This window comes from Palaemon carinicauda, chromosome 24 (assembly GCF_036898095.1).
Source record: "Palaemon carinicauda isolate YSFRI2023 chromosome 24, ASM3689809v2, whole genome shotgun sequence".
Taxonomy (NCBI): domain Eukaryota; kingdom Metazoa; phylum Arthropoda; class Malacostraca; order Decapoda; family Palaemonidae; genus Palaemon; species Palaemon carinicauda.
Genome location: NC_090748.1, coordinates 40838186 through 40858865, shown reverse-complemented (window position 1 = coordinate 40858865; position 20680 = coordinate 40838186). Strand labels below are relative to the sequence as shown.

Genomic DNA, 20680 nt, shown 5'->3' with positions numbered 1-20680 from the left:
TACATGTCAAATGACGTAATATGTCATGTTGGTTGAAGGAGCTAACCCTGGGACTTGCTGTAGTCATTCAAATCGTAAACAGGACATACAGTGCAAACCTCAGCAATTTGACATTCTTCTTAACGTCAACACATTGTCTCAAGCGTGTGAAAGTTTGTGACGTCACCGGATGCAGGTGTATTCCGAGTTTGTGACGTGACTAATATAAACTGAGCATACGATATCTGTGATATCGATAAGTTAGGCAGTTCATATCTATACTTCACCAGAATTGGTCATCTGGACCAACCCAGCTTCCTCCAGTGATGGAGATGTTTAACTCTGTTGTTTTTATAGAATAAACACTTAAAAACTATTAAGATGTATTCAGTTATCCATTTACATACATCTGAAACAACACATACTCAATGTTTCCTTATAACAGTAGCACGCCAATAAATGGTGGCAGCGGTTAAACTCTAAGACAGCGGTTAAACTCTAAGACAGTGGTTAAACTCTAAGAATTAGAGAAAAATCTTCAAGACTTCAAAATAATAGCTGTAAAACCAGAGAAATATCTTCAAGACTTCAACATAAAAGCTGTAAAACCAGAGAAAGATCTTCAAGACTTCAAAATAAAAGCTGTAAAACCTGAGAAAGATCTTCAAGAACTCTACATGAATCTACAATTTTGACTAAGTATTATAGTCCAACGAAACAGCTAACATCAACAAATGTTAGAATACAACCTGAATCTTCAATCAACATCCTAGGAAACCCAAGGACTAGCGTTCAACAATTGCAAAACATATCCAGGAAGAACTACATTCAACAAAAAACTCGAACAAGACATCGCTAATAAAACATCAAGAGAGAGAGAGAGAGGACGTGTCGACATCATATATAAGCTAAGTACAGATTTTTTGAATTCATTCCAGTTTGGGCAGTGAAGTGTAGTTATCACGAGTCGTTAGTCGATTATTACTGGGGTGAGTGTATTGCTAATCTTTGTTAGAGGAAACTCCGAATTCTCATTTAGAATTTTTCTTTCTTTGTGCTAATTCCATTTTTCTTTCAGAAATTCTCGGGAAATGTTTTGGGATTAGTAACATTGTTTGGGGAATTTTATTATACATATGCGTTTACGCAGTGGGCGTCTGTACTCATATAGATATTTTGATAGAATTGCAAGGGGTCAGCCCTTCCCCTGGACCTAGTGGTGTAGGCCAGACTAATCCTCCTCCAATTGTGACGCTTGTAAATGCCAGGTCAGCAATCCTTCCTTTTCAAGGTCGGGTCAACGGGTTCTTGCCACAAAATGTGGAGTCATGGATTTCATCCGTTGATGCCCATTTAAATGCCAAACAAATCGTAGACACTTTTGTACAATTACAAGAAGCTAAAAGTTTTATAGATTTTTCTAAGGGGGATGCGAGTGCGTATTTAAGAGGTGTTTCATTTCAAGAAGCAGTTACTTGGGATGATTTCAAAGTTAGGTTACGCGCGATCTATGGGGGTGAGGAAGCCTTGGATGTACTGTTAACGTTACGAAATACACTTAATCAAGCCACTATGAATCGGCTTAATGTTATTGAGAGAGCAGCTCTCATAGCTGATAGGCTTAACAAATATCAGGACATTTTAGGTAATTCCACTTGGGTTACTAACGATAACATCTCCGTGAAAGATTTTTTGCGATTAATGTATTTGACTTGCATGACACTTATGTTGCCTGAAGCTTTAGTGATGTGTTTTGATAAGAAGTTAACGCCTGCAAGTACGGTATTGGATGTTTATAAACAGATAAAGAAACACATGTCCAAGTGTCCAGATCTCGATCCCGTGTTAACTCAAGTTTTTGCAAAGAATGAAACAAAACCACAAACAGTGAATGTAGTTAACAGTCCAGTAGCGGGAGTGACGTGTTACAACTGCAAACGTCAAGGTCACATAAGCGCAGACTGCAGAACGAAATTTTGCTCAATTCACAACACTGCAACACATTCTTATAGTCAATGTTACTCGCGTAAGACACAACTGTATCCCAGAAATACACAGTCAATTCCACAGTCAGTTTCATATGGAAATAAAAAGAAAAATCCTCATTTTAACAATAAGAAGAAACAACCAAATGTCAATGCAGTTCAGAGTCCGAAACAAACAAACACTTCTTCAAATATCGCTGAGCCTGGGCCGTCAAACCAGACCTCGCAAGGTCAGACTAATTTTCAGAATGTGCAGAGCAAAGCAAATACCACATAGTTAACTCTAGAGGGGAAGAGAGTGATGTTGGGTCAAGGTCATTCATGTCAACATCAATAGTATTGAATAATCAATTTAATGTTGTATCAGATAATTGTGAGACAATAGATTTTCCTATGAAACACACGGCCGAATTAAGTAAAACAGTGCATGCTCCCGTAGATTTGCAACGAATTCATACAATAATAAGCCAAAATGAGTTACGGCCAACCTTATATGCTGTAAATTTAGAACACAAATCCTTTACGTTATTTTTTGACTCTGGTAGTCCACGTAATATTATGGATTTGAATACACATCATTTGTTGTTTTCGAACTTTCCGATTGAAAAATCAGGAATTAGACTTTCAGGTATAGGAAATAATGAATTAAACGTCATAGGCATAACTCATATTCAGTTCAGAGTCAGTAATCGCACGTTTGCCGATACATTTGTTGTTGTAAAAAACATTAATATGTATCCAGCTGTAATTATAGGATACCCATCTATGGGAAATCAAAACATTATCTTAGCTCCTGCCAAGCACGGCGTGTATATCGAAGGGAAATTCTATAAGTCTTCTAATACCTTAAAATCAGTTTTGGATAAAAAGGAGACGACAAATGTAACCGTAACGTACGTTGAAGAACCAATAACTTGTCTCACTAATAAAGAAATAATATACGCGACCCAGCAGAATTCTCGTTCACCCGTAATATCATCTTGCACGCAATCTATCGAACCAAACATACCTTCGAATTTAATAGTGCAAATAAAGAAAACACTACCGGGATCTGAAATATTAATCTTTTCCGATACTTTGAAAACTAACGGATTGTCTGTCACACAAGCTATTTATACAGTAGGCTCACATCAGCAATGTAATATCGAAGTCTGTAATCATTTAAATAACACTTTAGTAATTCACAAAAATCAACATATCTTGGATGTAGAAGTTTATAAACATCGTATTCTTACCGTTGCTGAAATCAATCACTCCCAATCAGTTGCGGATGAATCCCTTTTGCGATCTATTAAAAATAAAATCAGTAAGGACATTCAAGAAGAAGAAATTCAGCAGAAAATTTTTGAACTTTTAACTAAATATCAAGATGTCTTTTCCACTACGGATGGATCCTTAGGAAAAACAGATGTGATCGAGCATCAAATAAGGTTAAAGGACAAGCAGAAAATTATATAAGTACCCTCGTACAGACTCCCTATGAAATTCCAGAATGAAATAAATGATGAAGTAGGTAAAATGTTAGAGGAAGAAGTCATTTGAAAATCAAACAGCCCTTATAATTTTCCTTTAATAGTTGTACCGAAAAAAGATCGAACATGGCGTATCTGCGTCGACTTTCGTCGTCTAAACGAGGAAACGATCCCTGATCGATTCCCAGTGCCATGTACTGACGATATTTTGTCTTTGTTAGGTCAGAATAAATATTTTACCAGTTTGGACTTACTTAAAGGCTTTCACCAGATATCATTAGAAGAAGATAGTATCCCATACACAGCCTTCAGCACAGCCAGGGGACATTATGAATTTTTACGGATGCCTTTTGGTTTACGTTGTGCTCCTATAACATTTACAAGAATGATTAACATAGTGTTTGGAGATTTGTTAGGGGATATATTGCATGCCTATATGGATGATCTTGTAATCTTTTCCAACACCTTAGAAGAACATCTACGTAAGTTAGAACTAGTACTACAGAGATTAAGACAACATAACTTAAGGGTAAAGATTAGTAAGTGTGAATTTTTCAAAACAGAATTAATATATTTGGGTTTCATGGTGTCAAGCCAAGGTCTTAAAGTAGTCCATGATAAGGTGTCGGCTATACGTAATTTTCCCATACCTACTAATGTCAAGGGAATACAGCAATTTCTGGGTTGTAGTGGATATTACAGGCGTTTTATACGCAACTATTCAATAATAGCCGCTCCTTTAACTGATCTTACGAAGAAGGGCGTAGATTTCATATGGTCTGAGCAACATCAACAGGCGTTTAATACTTTGAAAGATGAACTGTGTAGTTCTCCTATCTTAAAATTTCCTGACTTCGGTAAGGAATTCTTCATTGCAACAGACGCCTCAGACTTAGGAGTAGGAGGGGTATTGCTTCAGCAATATGATAAACAATTTTTCCCGATAGCTTTCTATTCTCGAAAATTGAGAACTTCCGAAAGTAAGTATGCAGTAATAGACAAGGAAGGGTTAGCTATTGTTAATTTGCTAGTGCATTTTAAGTTCATAATTTACGGTTATCCCGTTAAGGTTCTTACTGACCATAAACCACTAACAGAGTTCTTTAAAGGCTTCAACCACAGCCCCAAACGAACTCGGTGGCATTTGATCATTCAAGATTTTGGCGCAAGAATCGGGTATTTACCTGGGAAAGAAAATATCATTGCGGATGCATTATCACGCAACCCCGTGTCATCTTGTACGGAGCCTTTTGCTGAATTAATAGATATATCAACATCCATGCCTATTGTAAAAACAATATCTGAACAAGAAGATTTAGGCTGGAGCGCTGAATTGTTACAGACTGAGCAAAGAAAAGATCAGAAAATAGAAACAATTATAAATGCTTTGAAAGGCAATCATGAAGAAAAGGAATATATAAAGTATAAGCAGCAGAATTATATAATCAAAGATAATATTCTGTGTAGGACTGTGACAAGGAAAACCCGCAATACACCACATGTAACTTCGCCTCTTAATACCCTTTCCAGCATTTCACTGATGCAAGTACGAAGCGGAGCTCCAAACGGCCATAGACAATAAATGACAAGACATTTAATGATGCCTTAACTTAGATTACTTTCATAACAGAACTCTTATCCAAATTTAAATAGCATTAAATTTGAGTATGACATGCGAGTAAATATATAATACGGAATAAGGAAAACACTACGAAATTTAGTTACATTACTTAAAATTAATTAAAGATACATATAAAGATAAGGATTACGATGATAACAAGAATAATGAAACCAAAGCAATAACAAATGTAATTAACGAAACTCCAGGAACGTTAACATTGTACAGCAGTACTACAAATGAGCAAAACAAGCAGGTAACAAATAAATCGATTATCAATACACCGTAGATAAAACGGGAAAATAACGTCAATATTAAACACAACAAAAGGCAGAAAATACATACATACACAGCAAGTGTCAACAGAACCTTAAATGCAATATAGTAATACTTACAATTTAACATGTACAAATAATGTAACACTTTTGTATATAATCCAGAGTTATTTACACTATGACAAATCCAAGAAATCTCAATCCCTGGTGGCACTCCGATGGCCGAAGTAAACCATCCAAGGACTGAGGAATACAAACACCCAAACAATACGCAAGGACAACACAGACAGACACGGGAAAAATATAAACTGCAAAACATTTACAATGTACACTACAAAAATAATCTATTTACATAAATTCAATACTCCTAACATCCCCCTCCTTAAGTCGAAAACTCTGATGTTAGGGATTTTCGACCAACCTGTCGAGTTAGTTACTACAGCGTGATAAAATGTCTGCTCGAAGGTTATCCTGTCCACGGATATGCTGGATCTTTAGATCAAACTGCTGCAAAGATAACCACCACTTCATGAGTCTTTTATTTTTGGTTCTCATCCGGCCTACAAACTTTAGTGGCTCATGATCTGTGAAGACTAATATGGGAGCAGGACTGCCAGAAAGATAAACTTCGAAGTGCTCCAATGCAGTCAAAAGAGCAAGTGCTTCCTTTTCGATTGTGGAGTAATTTCGCTGATGATTCTTTAGTTTCTTTGGCATGTAAGCAACAGGATGCTGCATGTCACCTGGCCCTTTCTGCAAGAGTACAGCGCCTATTCCACGGTCACTAGCGTCGACCTCGACAGCAAAGGGAGAGCCAAAATCAGGAGCCTTCAGGACAGGGCTACTGGTTAAGAAATCTTTGGCTCGTCGAAAGGCTTCCTCACAAACTGGTGTCCAAACGAACTTCCTCTTGGTGCTGGTTAAGTCAGTTAATGGGGCTACTACTTCAGAGAAGTTTTTACAAAACCTTCTACAGTAGCCTACCATCCCAAGGAATTTTCTTACTTCACGTCTGGATCTTGGGCAGCTTAGCTTGGTGATGGCATCTACTTTGGCTGCTACTGGGGATACCTCACCGCTGCCAATCACATATCCAAGGTATTGCAGCTTTGCATGGCCGAAATCACTCTTGGTTAAGTTAATTGTCAAACAAGCCTGTCTCAACCTGCTAAGTAAATCCTTCAGCATAGAAAGATGGTCCAGCCAAGTATCTGAAAATACAACAATGTCGTCAAGATACACTCGAATACCAGGCATATTGCCGATTACTTGATCCATCAATCTTTGAAAAACTGCAGGAGCATTCTTAAGTCCAAATGGAAGGACTGTATATTGATATAGTCCATCTGGAGTAGTAAATGCTGTCAGCGGTTTTGTGTTATCCGCTAATGGGACTTGATAATAACCCAGTAATAAATCAATCTTTGTAACATATACAGCATTGCTTACCTGATCTATGAGGTCAACCACCCTTGGTAATGGATAAGAATCCGAAACAGTTACCTCATTTAGTCTTCTAAAGTCAGTGCAGAGTCTATAGGAGCCATCTGGTTTTTCAACTAAAACACATGGCGATGCCCAAGGACTAATACTTGGCTCCGCAAAACCATGTTGCAGCAAAAAGTCAGTTTCCTTCTTTAGTATGGCTCTCTTTTGAGGGGAAACTCTATATGGGGCACTCTTCTGAGGTTCTGTACCTGGCTTAAGCTCTAGCTGATAATCTACCAATGATGTCTGGGTAGGCACATCTCCACAGATCTCTGGAAAAAGTTCCAATAACTTTTTCAAGTCACGTGCCTGTTGAGATGAGAGATGATTAAGTTTACAGTCAATGTTATTTAATGCAAGTGTATTATTTAGAGGTATGCATTTACTTCGATCTGGAAAATCTATTTCACTAAGCTTCACATTATCTTCCCCAGTTGACTTGCAAATCAAGCTGACATTGTCACATTGGGTCTCAAACTTTTTTAGTAGGTTTATATGCACCATCTTCTCGCTTTTTCTCTTTCCCGGAGTAGAGATGACATAATTATCCTTGTTTCTGCTCATCACTGTATAAGGACCTTCATATTTATTTTCAAATGTTTTCCTTATGGGTACTAGCATTAAAACAGATTCACCTGGCCTAAAACTTCGTGTCTTAGCTTTATTATCAAAATTTAATTTCATCTTATCTTGAGCTATGCTTAAATTGTCATGTGCAAATTTACGAGAGCTCTCTAGCTTACCCTGTAAGTTCTTAGCATAATCTCCTAATGTTACCTCTTTCGTCTGATCTGACCACATGTCATAGAGTATCTCCAAAGGACCTCTCACTTTCCTTCCATATAACAACTCGGCTGGAGAATATCCAAGACTTTCTTGTCGAGTGTTGCGGATGGCATACAACACGAATGGTAATCTTTCATCCCAGTCTGTCTGATGTTCCCGACAGTACTTTGTAAGGGCATCCTTCAACGTCTGATGGAACCGTTCCAGGGCTCCTTGACTCTCCGGATGGTATACCGAGGACAACGTATGTTTAATGCTCATAGCTGCCATAACCTGTCTAAATAAATCAGAGGTAAAGTTACTTCCTCTATCAGTCTGGACAATCTTGGGGATACCATACTGAGTGAAATTTTTTTATTAAAACTGGGATCAGTGTCTTAGAACTTATGTTCCTAAGTGGATAGGCATCAGGATAACGAATGGAACTGCACATCATTGTAATCATATATTGATTCTGCTTCTTACTTTTGGGTAAAGGACCCACACAATCTAATATGACTTTGTCAAAAGGCTCAGGTAAAACAGGGATAGGTTGTAAAGGGGCAGGTTTTATAATCTGATTCGGCTTACCAACCAGCTGACATACTGCACAAGACTTACAGTACTCTGTGACACCTTTCCTTATACCAGGCCAGTAAAAGAGTTGAACTGCACTCAAAGTCTTCCTTATTCCTAAGTGTGAAGAAGATACATTATGTGTCATGTGTAATACTTTTTGCCTTAGGCTCGCTGGAATGACAATCTGATTCTTGATTTCCCAAGTTGAACTTGCCGGAGTATGCAAAGATCTGAACTTCCTCATCAGTAGTCCATTCCTCAGGTAATAACATACTGGCTCCGTATTAATCTGGTCTTCTGCAACAACTTCTCTGTAAATAGACTGCAAAGACAAATCTTCCTGTTGAGCTTTTATAATGTCAGAACGTTTCATATAAAAAAGATTATCAGAATAATCAAAAACATTACTTTAATTAATTTCATTTTCAACTGAGTTTACAGTATTTACCAATACTACGTTACCAGTCTTCAAACCAAACTTAGTTTCTAGCACACTTCCTTTCTCTTTTACATTCCCTCCAAAACTATCAGTTTGGAATAAACTATCAATATTGATATCTACGTCAACTGTACCAACAGCATCTTTTCCTAAAGTACCTGACGTAGTACTTACATTGACGTCCTTGGTCACATCTGTTCCACGCTCTCGTGGGACTTCTACCACAGCCAGACTTCTGCTACGCTGTACAACACAAGAAGGGTACAATACTGGATCTTCCACGGGGCTTACCTCTAATGGAGTGGCAACAACTATGGGACTAGGTACAACCTTCCCTCCTGCCAAGTCGTTCCCCATAAGAAAATCAACACCTCGAATAGGCAATTCATCCACCACCCCAACTGTGACATAACGAGTTAATAAACCACAATGCAGATATAACCTACACAAGGGAACTGTTACCAGTCCACCCAAACTTCTAACAACCAGTCTATCGGATGTAAAAGTCTTTTCCAATCCAGGAACCTTTCCTTTTACAATTAGACTATTAGAAGAACAAGTGTCCCGTACTATCCTAACAGGCACACTTCTACCTAGGTCATCTGACACTGACACCACCCCATCAAACTTGAAAGGAGCAAACTCATTATCTAACCTATCACAATGAGAAACAGGAATTTCCTGCTGGACCTCCCTAATTGCCATATTTGATCCCGAAGATTCGCTCTTCCCCTCCTTATAATTACTAGGACATCTTGCCTTCATGTGACCAAGCTGGTTACATTTGTAACACCTAACCTCAGACAGACTTCTACTGTATGAGCCAGAGGATTTCTTCTCCTCTGATACATTACCTGGAGATTTCTTGGATTGTCTTTGACTATGTTGATGTGGTCTAATTAAACTGTAATTCTCAGCTAACACAGCTGCTCTTTGTAAAGTTGTAACCTTACGCTCAAATAAGTATCTCTGAACATCAATAGGAACACCTCTAATGAACTGTTCAAGTAAAATGAGCTCCCTATATTCATCTAAGGTAGTGACACTTGCTGCTGTATACCATTTATCATGTAATTTAACAAGATTATGTGAATATTCAATATATGAATGCGAATCAAACTTCTTATATCTTCGAAACTTGAGACGATAATACTCAGCCGTAAGCTCATAAGCTTTCAGGATACTATCTTTAGTAAAGTCATAATCATTACTCTCACTAGATGTTAACGACAAGAAAACTGTTCTAGCTTTACCCTTTAATGACGGCTGCAAGATTACGGGCCATAAACGCTTAGGCCACTTCAAATTAAGCGCAAGTCTTTCAAAAAGCATAAAGAACTCATCTGGATCCGCTTCATCAAACAACTGAATCATTTTAGAAGCCTTAACAACATCAATTACCTGTTCACTTTCATAGCCTTGGCTCACGTTATCTTTTATCGTTCTATTTTTCTCCAACAGCTCTAATTGATATCTGTGCTCTCTTTCCTCTCGTTCTATCCTATCCTTCCTCTCTAACTCATCACGCTCTCTCTCTCTTTCCTCTCGTTCTATCCTATCCTTCCTCTCTAACTCTTCACGCACTCTCCTCTCTTTCCTCTCCAACTCCTCACGCTCTCTCCTCTCTTGTCTATCTCTCTCCTCTTTTTCACGAGTATACTGCAATTCTAACTGCTTGAGAGTTAACTGGGATCCCTCTTCATCTAATAAATCATAAGCTTCCTCAGGCAAAGTCTCCTCCTCAACCAAAGCATTTATAACCAAATTCTTAATCTGAGATTTCCTCCACACCTTTTTAACAGAAATGTCATAGTTCACTGCTATAGCCAACCAGTCATCCTTTCTCATACGATGATTACGCAAATAATGCACACTTGGTTTACTGGAAAAATCACTAATGCTGAAAGGATCCATATTCAAAACTATACAATCGAAAAATTTTAACTTCAAGACGTAAATAAAAGAAAAATGAACGAAAGCATTCACTAACAAATGAAAATAACTCTTAATACGTATCTGATTATTCTTAAAGAGCACAGCGCCGTATTTTTAACATTAACACTTCACGCAAAAATACTAATAAACATATGGAAGGCAAAATGATAAACATACGGAAAAATAAGCTTATAACAACTTTAGTTTTTAACGGTCACTTTGATTTACTCCGCAAACAGATCCCGGACGGGCCCCCAAATTGTTACGACCATTCGCCTCTTAATACCCTTTCCAGCATTTCACTGATGCAAGTACGAAGCGGAGCTCCAAACGGCCATAGACAATAAATAACAAGACATTTAATGATGCCTTAACTTAGATTACTTTCATAACAGAGCTCTTATCCAAATTTAAATAGCATTAAATTTAAGTATGACATGCGAGTAAATATATAATACGGAATAAGGCAAGCACTGCGAAATTTAGTTATTTTACTTAATTAAATATACATATAAAGATAAGGATTACGATGATAACAAGAGAAATGAAACCAAAGCAATAACGAATGTAAATTAACGAAATTCCAGGAACATTTTACATTGTACAACATTACTACAAATGAGCAAAATAAGCAGGTAAGTAACAAATAAATCGATTATCAATACACCGTAGATAAAACGGGAAAATAACGTCAATATTAAACACAACAAAAGGCAAAAAATACATACATACACAGCAAGTGTCAACAGAACCTTAAATGAAATATAGTAATACTTACAATTTAACATGTACAAATAATGTAACACTTTTGTATATAATCCAGAGTTATTTACACTATGACAAATCCAAGAAATCTCAATCCCTGGTGGCGCTCCAATGGCCGAAGTAAACCATCCAAGGACTAAAGAATACAAACACCCAAACAATACGCAAGGACAACACACAGACACGGGAAAAATATGAACTACAAAACATTTACAATATACACTAACCTATTCATAAATTCAATACTCCTAACATCCCCCTCCTTAAGTCGAAAACTCTATGTGAAAGATTTTCGACCAACCTGTCGAGTTAGTTACTACAGCGTGATAAAATATCTGCTCGAAGGTTATCCTGTCCACGGATATGCTGGATCTTTAGATCAAACTGCTGCAAAGATAACCACCACTTCATGAGCCTTTTATTTTTGGTTCTCATCCGGCCTACAAACTTTAGTGGCTCATGATCTGTGAAGACTAATATGGGAGCAGGACTGCCAGAAAGATAAACTTCGAAGTGCTCCAATGCAGTCAAAAGAGCAAATGCTTCCTTTTCGATTGTGGAGTAATTTCGCTGATGATTCTTTAGTTTCTTTGGCATGTAAGCAACAGGATGCTGCATGTCACCTGGCCCTTTCTGCAAGAGTACAGCGCCTATTCCACGGTCACTAGCGTCGACCTCGACAGCAAAGGGAGAGCCAAAATCAGGAGCCTTCAGGACAGGGCTACTGGTTAGGAAATCTTTGGCTCGTCGAAAGGCTTCCTCACAAACTGGTGTCCAAACGAACTTCCTCTTGGTGCTGGTTAAGTCAGTTAATGGGGCTACTACTTCAGAGAAGTTTTTACAAAACCTCCTATAGTAGCCTACCATCCCAAGGAATTTTCTTACTTCACGTCTGGATCTTGGGCAGCTTAGCTTGGTGATGGCGTCTACTTTGGCTGCTACTGGGGATACCTCACCGCTGCCAATCACATATCCAAGGTATTGCAGCTTTGCATGGCCGAAATCACTCTTGATTAAGTTAATTGTCAAACAAGCCTGTCTCAATCTGCCAAGTAAATCCTTCAGCATAGAAAGATGTTCCAGCCAAGTATCTGATCTATGAGGTCATCCACCCTTGGTAATGGATAAGAATCCGAAACAGTTATCTCATTTAGTCTTCTAAAGTCAGTGCAGAGTCTATAGGAGCCATCTGGTTTTTCAACTAAAACACATGGCGATGCCCAAGGACTAATACTTGGCTCCGCAAAACCATGTTGCAGCAAAAAGTCAGTTTCCTTCTTTAGTATGGCTCTCTTTTGAGGGGAAACTCTATATGGGGCACTCTTCTGAGGTTCTGTACCTGGCTTAAGCTCTAGCTGATAATCTACCAATGATGTCTGGGTAGGCACATCTCCACAGATCTCTGGAAAAAGTTCCAATAACTTTTTCAAGTCACTAGCCTGTTGAGATGAGAGATGATTAAGTTTACAGTCAATGTTATTTAATGCAAGTGTATTATTTAGTGGTATGCATTTACTTCGATCTGGAAAATCTGTTTCACTAAGCTTCCCATTTTCTTCCCCAGTTGACTTGCAAATCAAGCTGACATTGTCACATTGGGTCTCAAACTTTTTTAGTAGGCCTAGGTTTATATGCACCATCTTCTCGCTTTTTCTCTTTCCCGGAGTAGAGATGACATAATTATCCTTGTTTCTGCTCATCACCGTATAAGGACCTTCATATCTATTTTCAAATGTTTTCCTTATGGGTACTAGCATTAAAACAGATTCACCTGGCCTAAAACTTCGTGTCTTAGCTTTATTATCAAAATTTAATTTCATCTTATCTTGAGCTATGCTCAAATTATCATGTGCAAATTTACGAGAGCTCTCCAGCTTACCTTGTAAGTTCTTAGCATAATCTCCTAATGTTACCTCTTTCGTCTGATCTGACCACATGTCATAGAGTATCTCCAAAGGACCTCTCACTTTCCTTCCATATAACAACTCGGCTGGAGAATATCCAAGACTTTCTTGTCGATTGTTGCGGATGGCATACAACACGAATGGTAATCTTTCATCCCAGTCTGTCTGATGTTCCTGACAGTACTTCGTAAGGGCATCCTCCAACGTCTGATGGAACCGTTCCAGGGCTCCTTGACTCTCTGGATGGTATACCGAGGACAACGTATGTTTAATGCTCATAGCTGCCATAACCTGTCTAAATAAATCAGAGGTAAAGTTACTTCCTCTATCAGTCTGGATAATCTTGGGGATACCATACTGAGTGAAAAATTTTATTAATACGGATCAGTGTCTTAGAACTTATGTTCCTAAGTGGATAGGCATCAGGATAACGAATGGAAATGCACATCATTGTAATCATATATTGATTCTGCTTCTTACTTTTGGGTAAAGGACCCACACAATCTAATATGACTTTGTCAAAGGGCTCAGGTAAAACAGGGATAGGTTGTAAAGGGGCAGGTTTTATAATCTGATTCGGCTTACCAACCAGCTGACATACTGGACAAGACTTACAGTACTCTGTGACACTTTTCCTTATACCAGGCCAGTAAAAGAGTTGAAGAACTGCACTCAAAGTCTTCCTTATTCCTAAGTGTGAAGAAGATACATTATGTGCCACGTGTAATACTTTTTGCCTTAGGCTCGCTGGAATGACAATCCGATTCCTGATTTCCCAAGTTGAACTTTCAGGAGTATGCAAAGATCTGAACTTCCTCATCAGTAGTCCATTCCTCAGGTAATAGCATACTGGCTCCGTATTTATCTGGTCTTCTGCAACAACTTCACTGTAAATAGACTGCAAAGACAAATCTTCCTGTTGAGCTTTTATAATATCAGAACATTTCATATCAAAAAGATTATCAGAGTAATCAAAAATATTACTTGAATTAATTTCATTTTCAATTGAGTTTACAGTATTTACCAATACTACGTTACCAGTCTTCAAACCAAACTTAGTTTCTAGCACACTTCCTTTCTCTTTTACATTACCTCCAAAACTATCAGTTTGGAATAAACTATCAATATTGATATCTACATCAACTGTACCAACAGCATCTTCTTCTAAAGTACCTGACGTAGTACTTACATTGACGTCCTTGGTCACTTCTGTTCCACGCTCTCGTGGGACTTCTACCACAGCCAGACTTCCGCTACGCTGTACAACACAAGAAGGATACAATACTGGATCTTCCACGGGGCTTACCTCTAATGGAGTGTCAACAACTATGGGACTAGGTACAACCTTCCCTCCTGCCAAGTCATTCCCCATAAGAAAATCAACACCTCGAATAGGCAATTCATCCACCACCCCAACTGTGACATAACGAGTTAATAAACCACAATGCAGATATAACCTACACAAGGGAACTGTTACCAGTCCACCCAAACTTCTAACAACCAGTCTATCGGATGTAAAAGATTTTTCCAATCCAGGAAACTTTCCTTTTACAATTAGACTATTAAAAGAACAAGTGTCCCGTACTATCCTAACAGGCACACTTCTACCTAGGTCATCTGACACTGATACCACCCCATCAAACTTGAAAGGAGCAAACTCATTATCTAACCTATCACAATGAGAAACAGGAATTTCCTGCTGGACCTCCCTAATTGCCATATTTGATCCCGAAGATTCGCTCTTCCCCTCCTTATAATTACTAGGACATCTTGCCTTCATATGACCAAGCTGGTTACATTTGTAACACCTAACCTCAGACAGACTTCTACTGAATGAGCCAGAGGATTTCTTCTCCTCTGATACATTACCTGGAGATTTCTTGGATTGTCTTTGACTATGTTGATGTGGTTTAATTAAACTGTAATTCTCAGCTAACACAGCTGCTCTCTGTAAAGTTGTAACCTCACGCTCAAATAGGTATCTCTGAACATCAATAGGAACACCTCTAATGAACTGTTCAAGTAGAATGAGCTCCCTATATTCATCTAAGGTAGTGACACTTGCTGCTGTATACCATTTATCATGTAATTTAACAAGATTATGTGAATATTCAATATATGAATGTGAATCAAACTTCTTATATCTTCGAAACTTGAGACGATAATACTCAGCCGTAAGCTCATAAGCTTTCAGGATACTATCTTTAGTAAAGTCATAATCATTACTCTCACTAGATGTTAACGACAAGAAAACTGTTCTAGCTTTACCCTTTAATGACGGCTCCAAGATTACGGGCCCTAAACGCTTAGGCCACTTCAAATTAAGCGCAAGTCTTTCAAAAAGCATAAAGAACTCATCTGGATCCGCTTCATCAAACAACTGAATCATTTTAGAAGCCTTAACAACATCAATTACCTGTTCACTTTCATAGCCTTGGCTCACGTTATCTTTTATCGTTCTCTTTTTCTCCAACAGCTCTAATTGATATCTGTGCTCTCTTTCCTCTCGTTCTATCCTATCCTTCCTCTCTAACTCATCATGCTCTCTCTCTCTTTCCTCTCGTTCTATCCTATCCTTCCTCTCTAACTCTTCACGCACTCTCCTCTCTTTCCTCTCCAACTCCTCACACTCTCTCCTCTCTTGTCTATCTTTCTCCTCTTTTTCACGAGCATACTGCAATTCTAACTGCTTGAGAGTTAACTGGGATCCCTCTTCATCTAATAAATCATAAGCTTCCTCAGGCAAAGTCTCCTCCTCAACCAAAGCATTTATAACCAAATTCTTAATCTGAGATTTCCTCCACACCTTTTTAACAGAAATGTCATAGTTCACTGCTATAGCCAACCAGTCATCCTTTCTCATACGATGATTACGCAAATAATGCACACTTGGTTTACTGGAAAAATCACTAATGCTGAAAGGATCCATATTCAAAACTATACAATCGAAAAATTTTAACTTCAAGACGTAAATAAAAGAAAAATGAACGAAAGCATTCACTAACAAATGAAAATAACTCTTAATACGTATCTGATTATTCTTAAAGAGCACAGCGCCGTATTTTTAACATTAACACTTCACGTAAAAATACTAATAAACATATGGAAGGCAAAATGATAAACATACGGAAAAATAAGCTTATAACAACTTTAGTTTTTAACGGTCACTTTGATTTACTCCGCAAACAGATCCCGGACGGGCCCCCAAATTGTTACGACCATTCGCCTCTTAATACCCTTTCCAGCATTTCACTGATGCAAGTACGAAGCGGAGCTCCAAACGGCCATAGACAATAAATAACAAGACATTTAATGATGCCTTAACTTAGATTACTTTCATAACAGAGCTCTTATCCAAATTTGAATAGCATTAAGTTTAAGTATGACATGCGAGTAAATATATAATACGGAATAAGGCAAGCACTGCGAAATTTAGTTATTTTACTTAATTAAAGATACATATAAAGATAAGGATTACGATGATAACAAGAGAAATGAAACCAAAGCAATAACGAATGTAAATTAACGAAATTCCAGGAACATTTTACATTGTACAGCATTACTACAAATGAGCAAAATAAGCAGGTAAGTAACAAATAAATCGATTATCAATACACCGTAGATAAAACAGGAAAATAACGTCAATATTAAACACAACAAAAGGCAGAAAATACATACATACACAGCAAGTGTCAACAGAACCTTAAATGAAATATAGTAATACTTACAATTTAACATGTACAAATAATGTAACACTTTTGTATATAATCCAGAGTTATTTACACTATGACAAATCCAAGAAATCTCAATCCCTGGTGGCGCTCCAATGGCCGAAGTAAACCATCCAAGGACTGAAGAATACAAACACCCAAACAATACGCAAGGACAACACACAGACACGGGAAAAATATGAACTACAAAACATTTACAATGTACACCACAAAAATAACCTATTCATAAATTCAATACTCCTAACAATATATATATATATATATATATATATATATATATATATATATATATATATATATATATATATATATATATATATATATATATATATATATATATATATACATGTATATATATATATATATATATATATATATATATATATATATATATATATATATATATATATATATATATATATATATATATACATATGTATATATATATATTTATATATATATATATATATATATATATATATATATATATATATATATATATATATATATATATATGTAATAATTAGAATAGTTAATATTACATGTTTAAAACAAATGACGTAATATGTCATGTTGGTTGAAGGAGCTAACCCTGGGACTTGCTGTAGTCATTCAAATCGTAAACAGGACATACAGTGCAAACCTCAGCAATTTGACATTCTTCTTAACGTCAACACATTGTCTCAAGCGTGTGAAAGTTTGTGACGTCACCGGATGCAGGTGTCTTCCGAGTTTGTGACGTGACTAATATAAACTGAGCATACGATATCTGTGATATCGATAAGTTAGGCAGTTCATATCTATACTTCACCAGAATTGGTCATCTGGACCAACCCAGCTTCCTCCAGTGATGGAGATGTTTAACTCTGTTGTTTTTATAGAATAAACACTTAAAAACTATTAAGATGTATTCAGTTATCCATTTACATACATCTGAAACAACACATACTCAATGTGTGCTTATAACAGTAGCACGCCAATAAATGGTGGCAGCGGTTAAACTCTAAGACGGCGGTTAAACTCTAAGACAGCGGTTAAACTCTAAGAATTAGAGAAAAATCTTCAAGACTTCAAAATAATAGCTGTAAAACCAGAGAAATATCTTCAAGACTTCAACATAAAAGCTGTAAAACCAGAGAAAGATCTTCAAGACTTCAACATAAAAGCTGTAAAACCTGAGAAAGATCTTCAAAAACTCTACATGAATCTACAATTTTGACTAAGTATTATAGTCCAACGAAACAGCTAACATCAACAAATGTTAGAATACAACCTGAATCTTCAATCAACATCCTAGGAAACCCAAGGACTAGCGTTCAACAATTGCAAAACATATCCAGGAAGAACTACATTCAACAAGAAACTCGAACGAGACATCGCTAATAAAACATCAAGAGAGAGAGAGAGAGGACGTGTCGACATCATATATAAGCTAAGTACAGATTTTTTGAATTCATTCCAGTTTGGGCAGTGAAGTGTAGTTATCACGAGTCGTTAGTCGATTATTACTGGGGTGAGTGTATTGCTAATCTTTGTTAGAGGAAACTTCGAATTCTCATTTAGAATTTTTCTTTCTTTGTGCCAATTCCATTTTTCTTTCAGAAATTCTCGGGAAATGTTTTGGGATTAGTAACATTGTTTGGGGAATTTTATTATACATATGCGTTTACGCAGTGGGCGTCTGTACTCATATAGATATTTTGATAGAATTGCAAGGGGTCAAAGAGATAGGAAAAAAAAAATACAGCAGTCATGACTCCTCCTGTCAGCCCTTCCCCTGGACCTAGTGGTGTAGGCCAGACTAATCCTCCTCCAATTGTGACGCTTGTAAATGCCAGGTCAGCAATCCTTCCTTTTCAAGGTCGGGTCAACGGGTTCTTGCCACAAAATGTGGAGTCATGGATTTCATCCGTTGATGCCCATTTAAATGCCAAACAAATCGTAGACACTTTTGTACAATTACAAGAAGCTAAAAGTTTTATAGATTTTTCTAAGGGGGATGCGAGTGCGTATTTAAGAGGTGTTTCATTTCAAGAAGCAGTTACTTGGGATGATTTCAAAGTTAGGTTACGCGCGATCTATGGGGGTGAGGAAGCCTTGGATGTAGAGTTAACGTTACGAAATACACTTAATCAAGCCACTATGAATCGGCTTAATGTTATTGAGAGAGCAGCTCTCATAGCTGATAGGCTTAATGAATATCAGGACATTTTAGGTAATTCCACTTGGGTTACTAACGATAACATCTCCGTGAAAGATTTTTTGCGATTAATGTATTTGACTTGCATGACACTTATGTTGCCTGAAGCTTTAGTGATGTGTTTTGATAAGAAGTTAACGCCTGCAAGTACGGAATTGGATGTTTATAAACAGATAAAGAAACACATGTCCAAGTGTCCAGATCTCGATCCCGTGTTAACTCAAGTTTTTGCAAAGAATGAAACAAAACCACAAACAGTGAATGTAGTTAATAGTCCATTTAGCGGGAGTGACGTGTTACAACTGCAAACGTCAAGGTCACATAAGCGCAGACTGCAGAACGAAATTTTGCTCAATTCACAACACTGCAACACATTCTTATAGTCAATGTTACTCGCGTAAGACACAACAGTATCCCAGAAATACACAGTCAATTCCACAGTCAGTTCCATATGGAAATAAAAAGAAAAATCCTCATTTTAACAATAAGAAGAAACAACCAAATGTCAATGCAGTTCAGAGTCCGAAACAAACAAACACTTCTTCAAATATCGCTGAGCCTAGGTCGTCAAACCAGACCTCGCAAGGTCAGACTAATTTTCAGAATGTGCAGAGCAAAGCAAATACCACATAGTTAACTCTAGAGGGGAAGAGAGTGATGTTGGGTCAAGGTCATTCATGTCAACATCAATAGTATTGAATAATCAATTTAATGTTGTATCAGATAATTGTGAGACAATAGATTTTCCTATGAAACACACGGCCGAATTAAGTAAAACAGTGCATGCTCCCGTAGATTTGCAACGAATTCATACAATAATAAGCCAAAATGAGTTACGGCCAACCTTATATGCTGTAAATTTAGAACACAAATCCTTTACGTTATTTTTTGACTCTGGTAGTCCACGTAATATTATGGATTTGAAGACACATCATTTGTTGTTTTCGAACTTTCCGATTGAAAAATCAGGAATTAGACTTTCAGGTATAGGAAATAATGAATTAAACGTCATAGGCATAACTCATATTCAGTTCAGAGTCAGTAATCGCACGTTTGCCGATACATTTGTTGTTGTAAAAAACATTAATATGTATCCAGCTGTAATTATAGGATACCCATCTATGGGAAATCAAAACATTATCTTAGCTCCTGCCAAGCACGGCGTGTATATCAAAGGGAAATTCTATAAGTCTTCTAATACCTTAAAATCAGTTTTGGATAAAAAGGAGACGACAAATGTAACCGTAACGTACGTTGAAGAACCAATAACTTGTCTCACTAATAAAGAAATAATATACGCGACCCAGCAGAATTCTCGTTCACCCGTAATATCATCTTGCACGCAATCTATCGAACCAAACATACCTTCGAATTTAATAGTGCAAATAAAGAAAACACTACCGGGATCTGAAATATTAATCTTTTCCGATACTTTGAAAACTAACGGATTGTCTGTCACACAAGCTATTTATACAGTAGGCTCACATCAGCAATGTAATATCGAAGTCTGTAATCATTTAAATAACACTTTAGTAATTCACAAAA

At 37.2% G+C, this 20680-nt stretch overlaps 2 protein-coding genes across 2 annotated transcripts; both read right to left on the bottom strand.

Moving 5' to 3' along the window:
- Positions 1-7913: 7913 nt before the first annotated feature.
- On the bottom strand, positions 7914-10514 carry LOC137618342 (uncharacterized). The gene is made up of 3 exons (XM_068348509.1): positions 10185-10514; positions 8610-9866; positions 7914-8501 (listed from the first exon to the last, which is right to left on the bottom strand). Exons 1-3 carry the CDS (start codon positions 10512-10514, stop codon positions 7914-7916), a joined length of 2175 nt encoding a protein of 724 aa, XP_068204610.1.
- Positions 10515-12614: 2100 nt separating this feature from the next.
- Positions 12615-16133, bottom strand: LOC137618340 (uncharacterized). Its single transcript, XM_068348508.1, has 2 exons — positions 13180-16133; positions 12615-12739 (listed from the first exon to the last, which is right to left on the bottom strand). The coding sequence occupies exon 1, from the start codon at positions 16131-16133 to the stop codon at positions 13533-13535; it is 2601 nt and encodes an 866-aa protein (XP_068204609.1). The 3' UTR covers positions 12615-12739; positions 13180-13532.
- Between the last annotated feature and the right edge of the window lie 4547 nt (positions 16134-20680).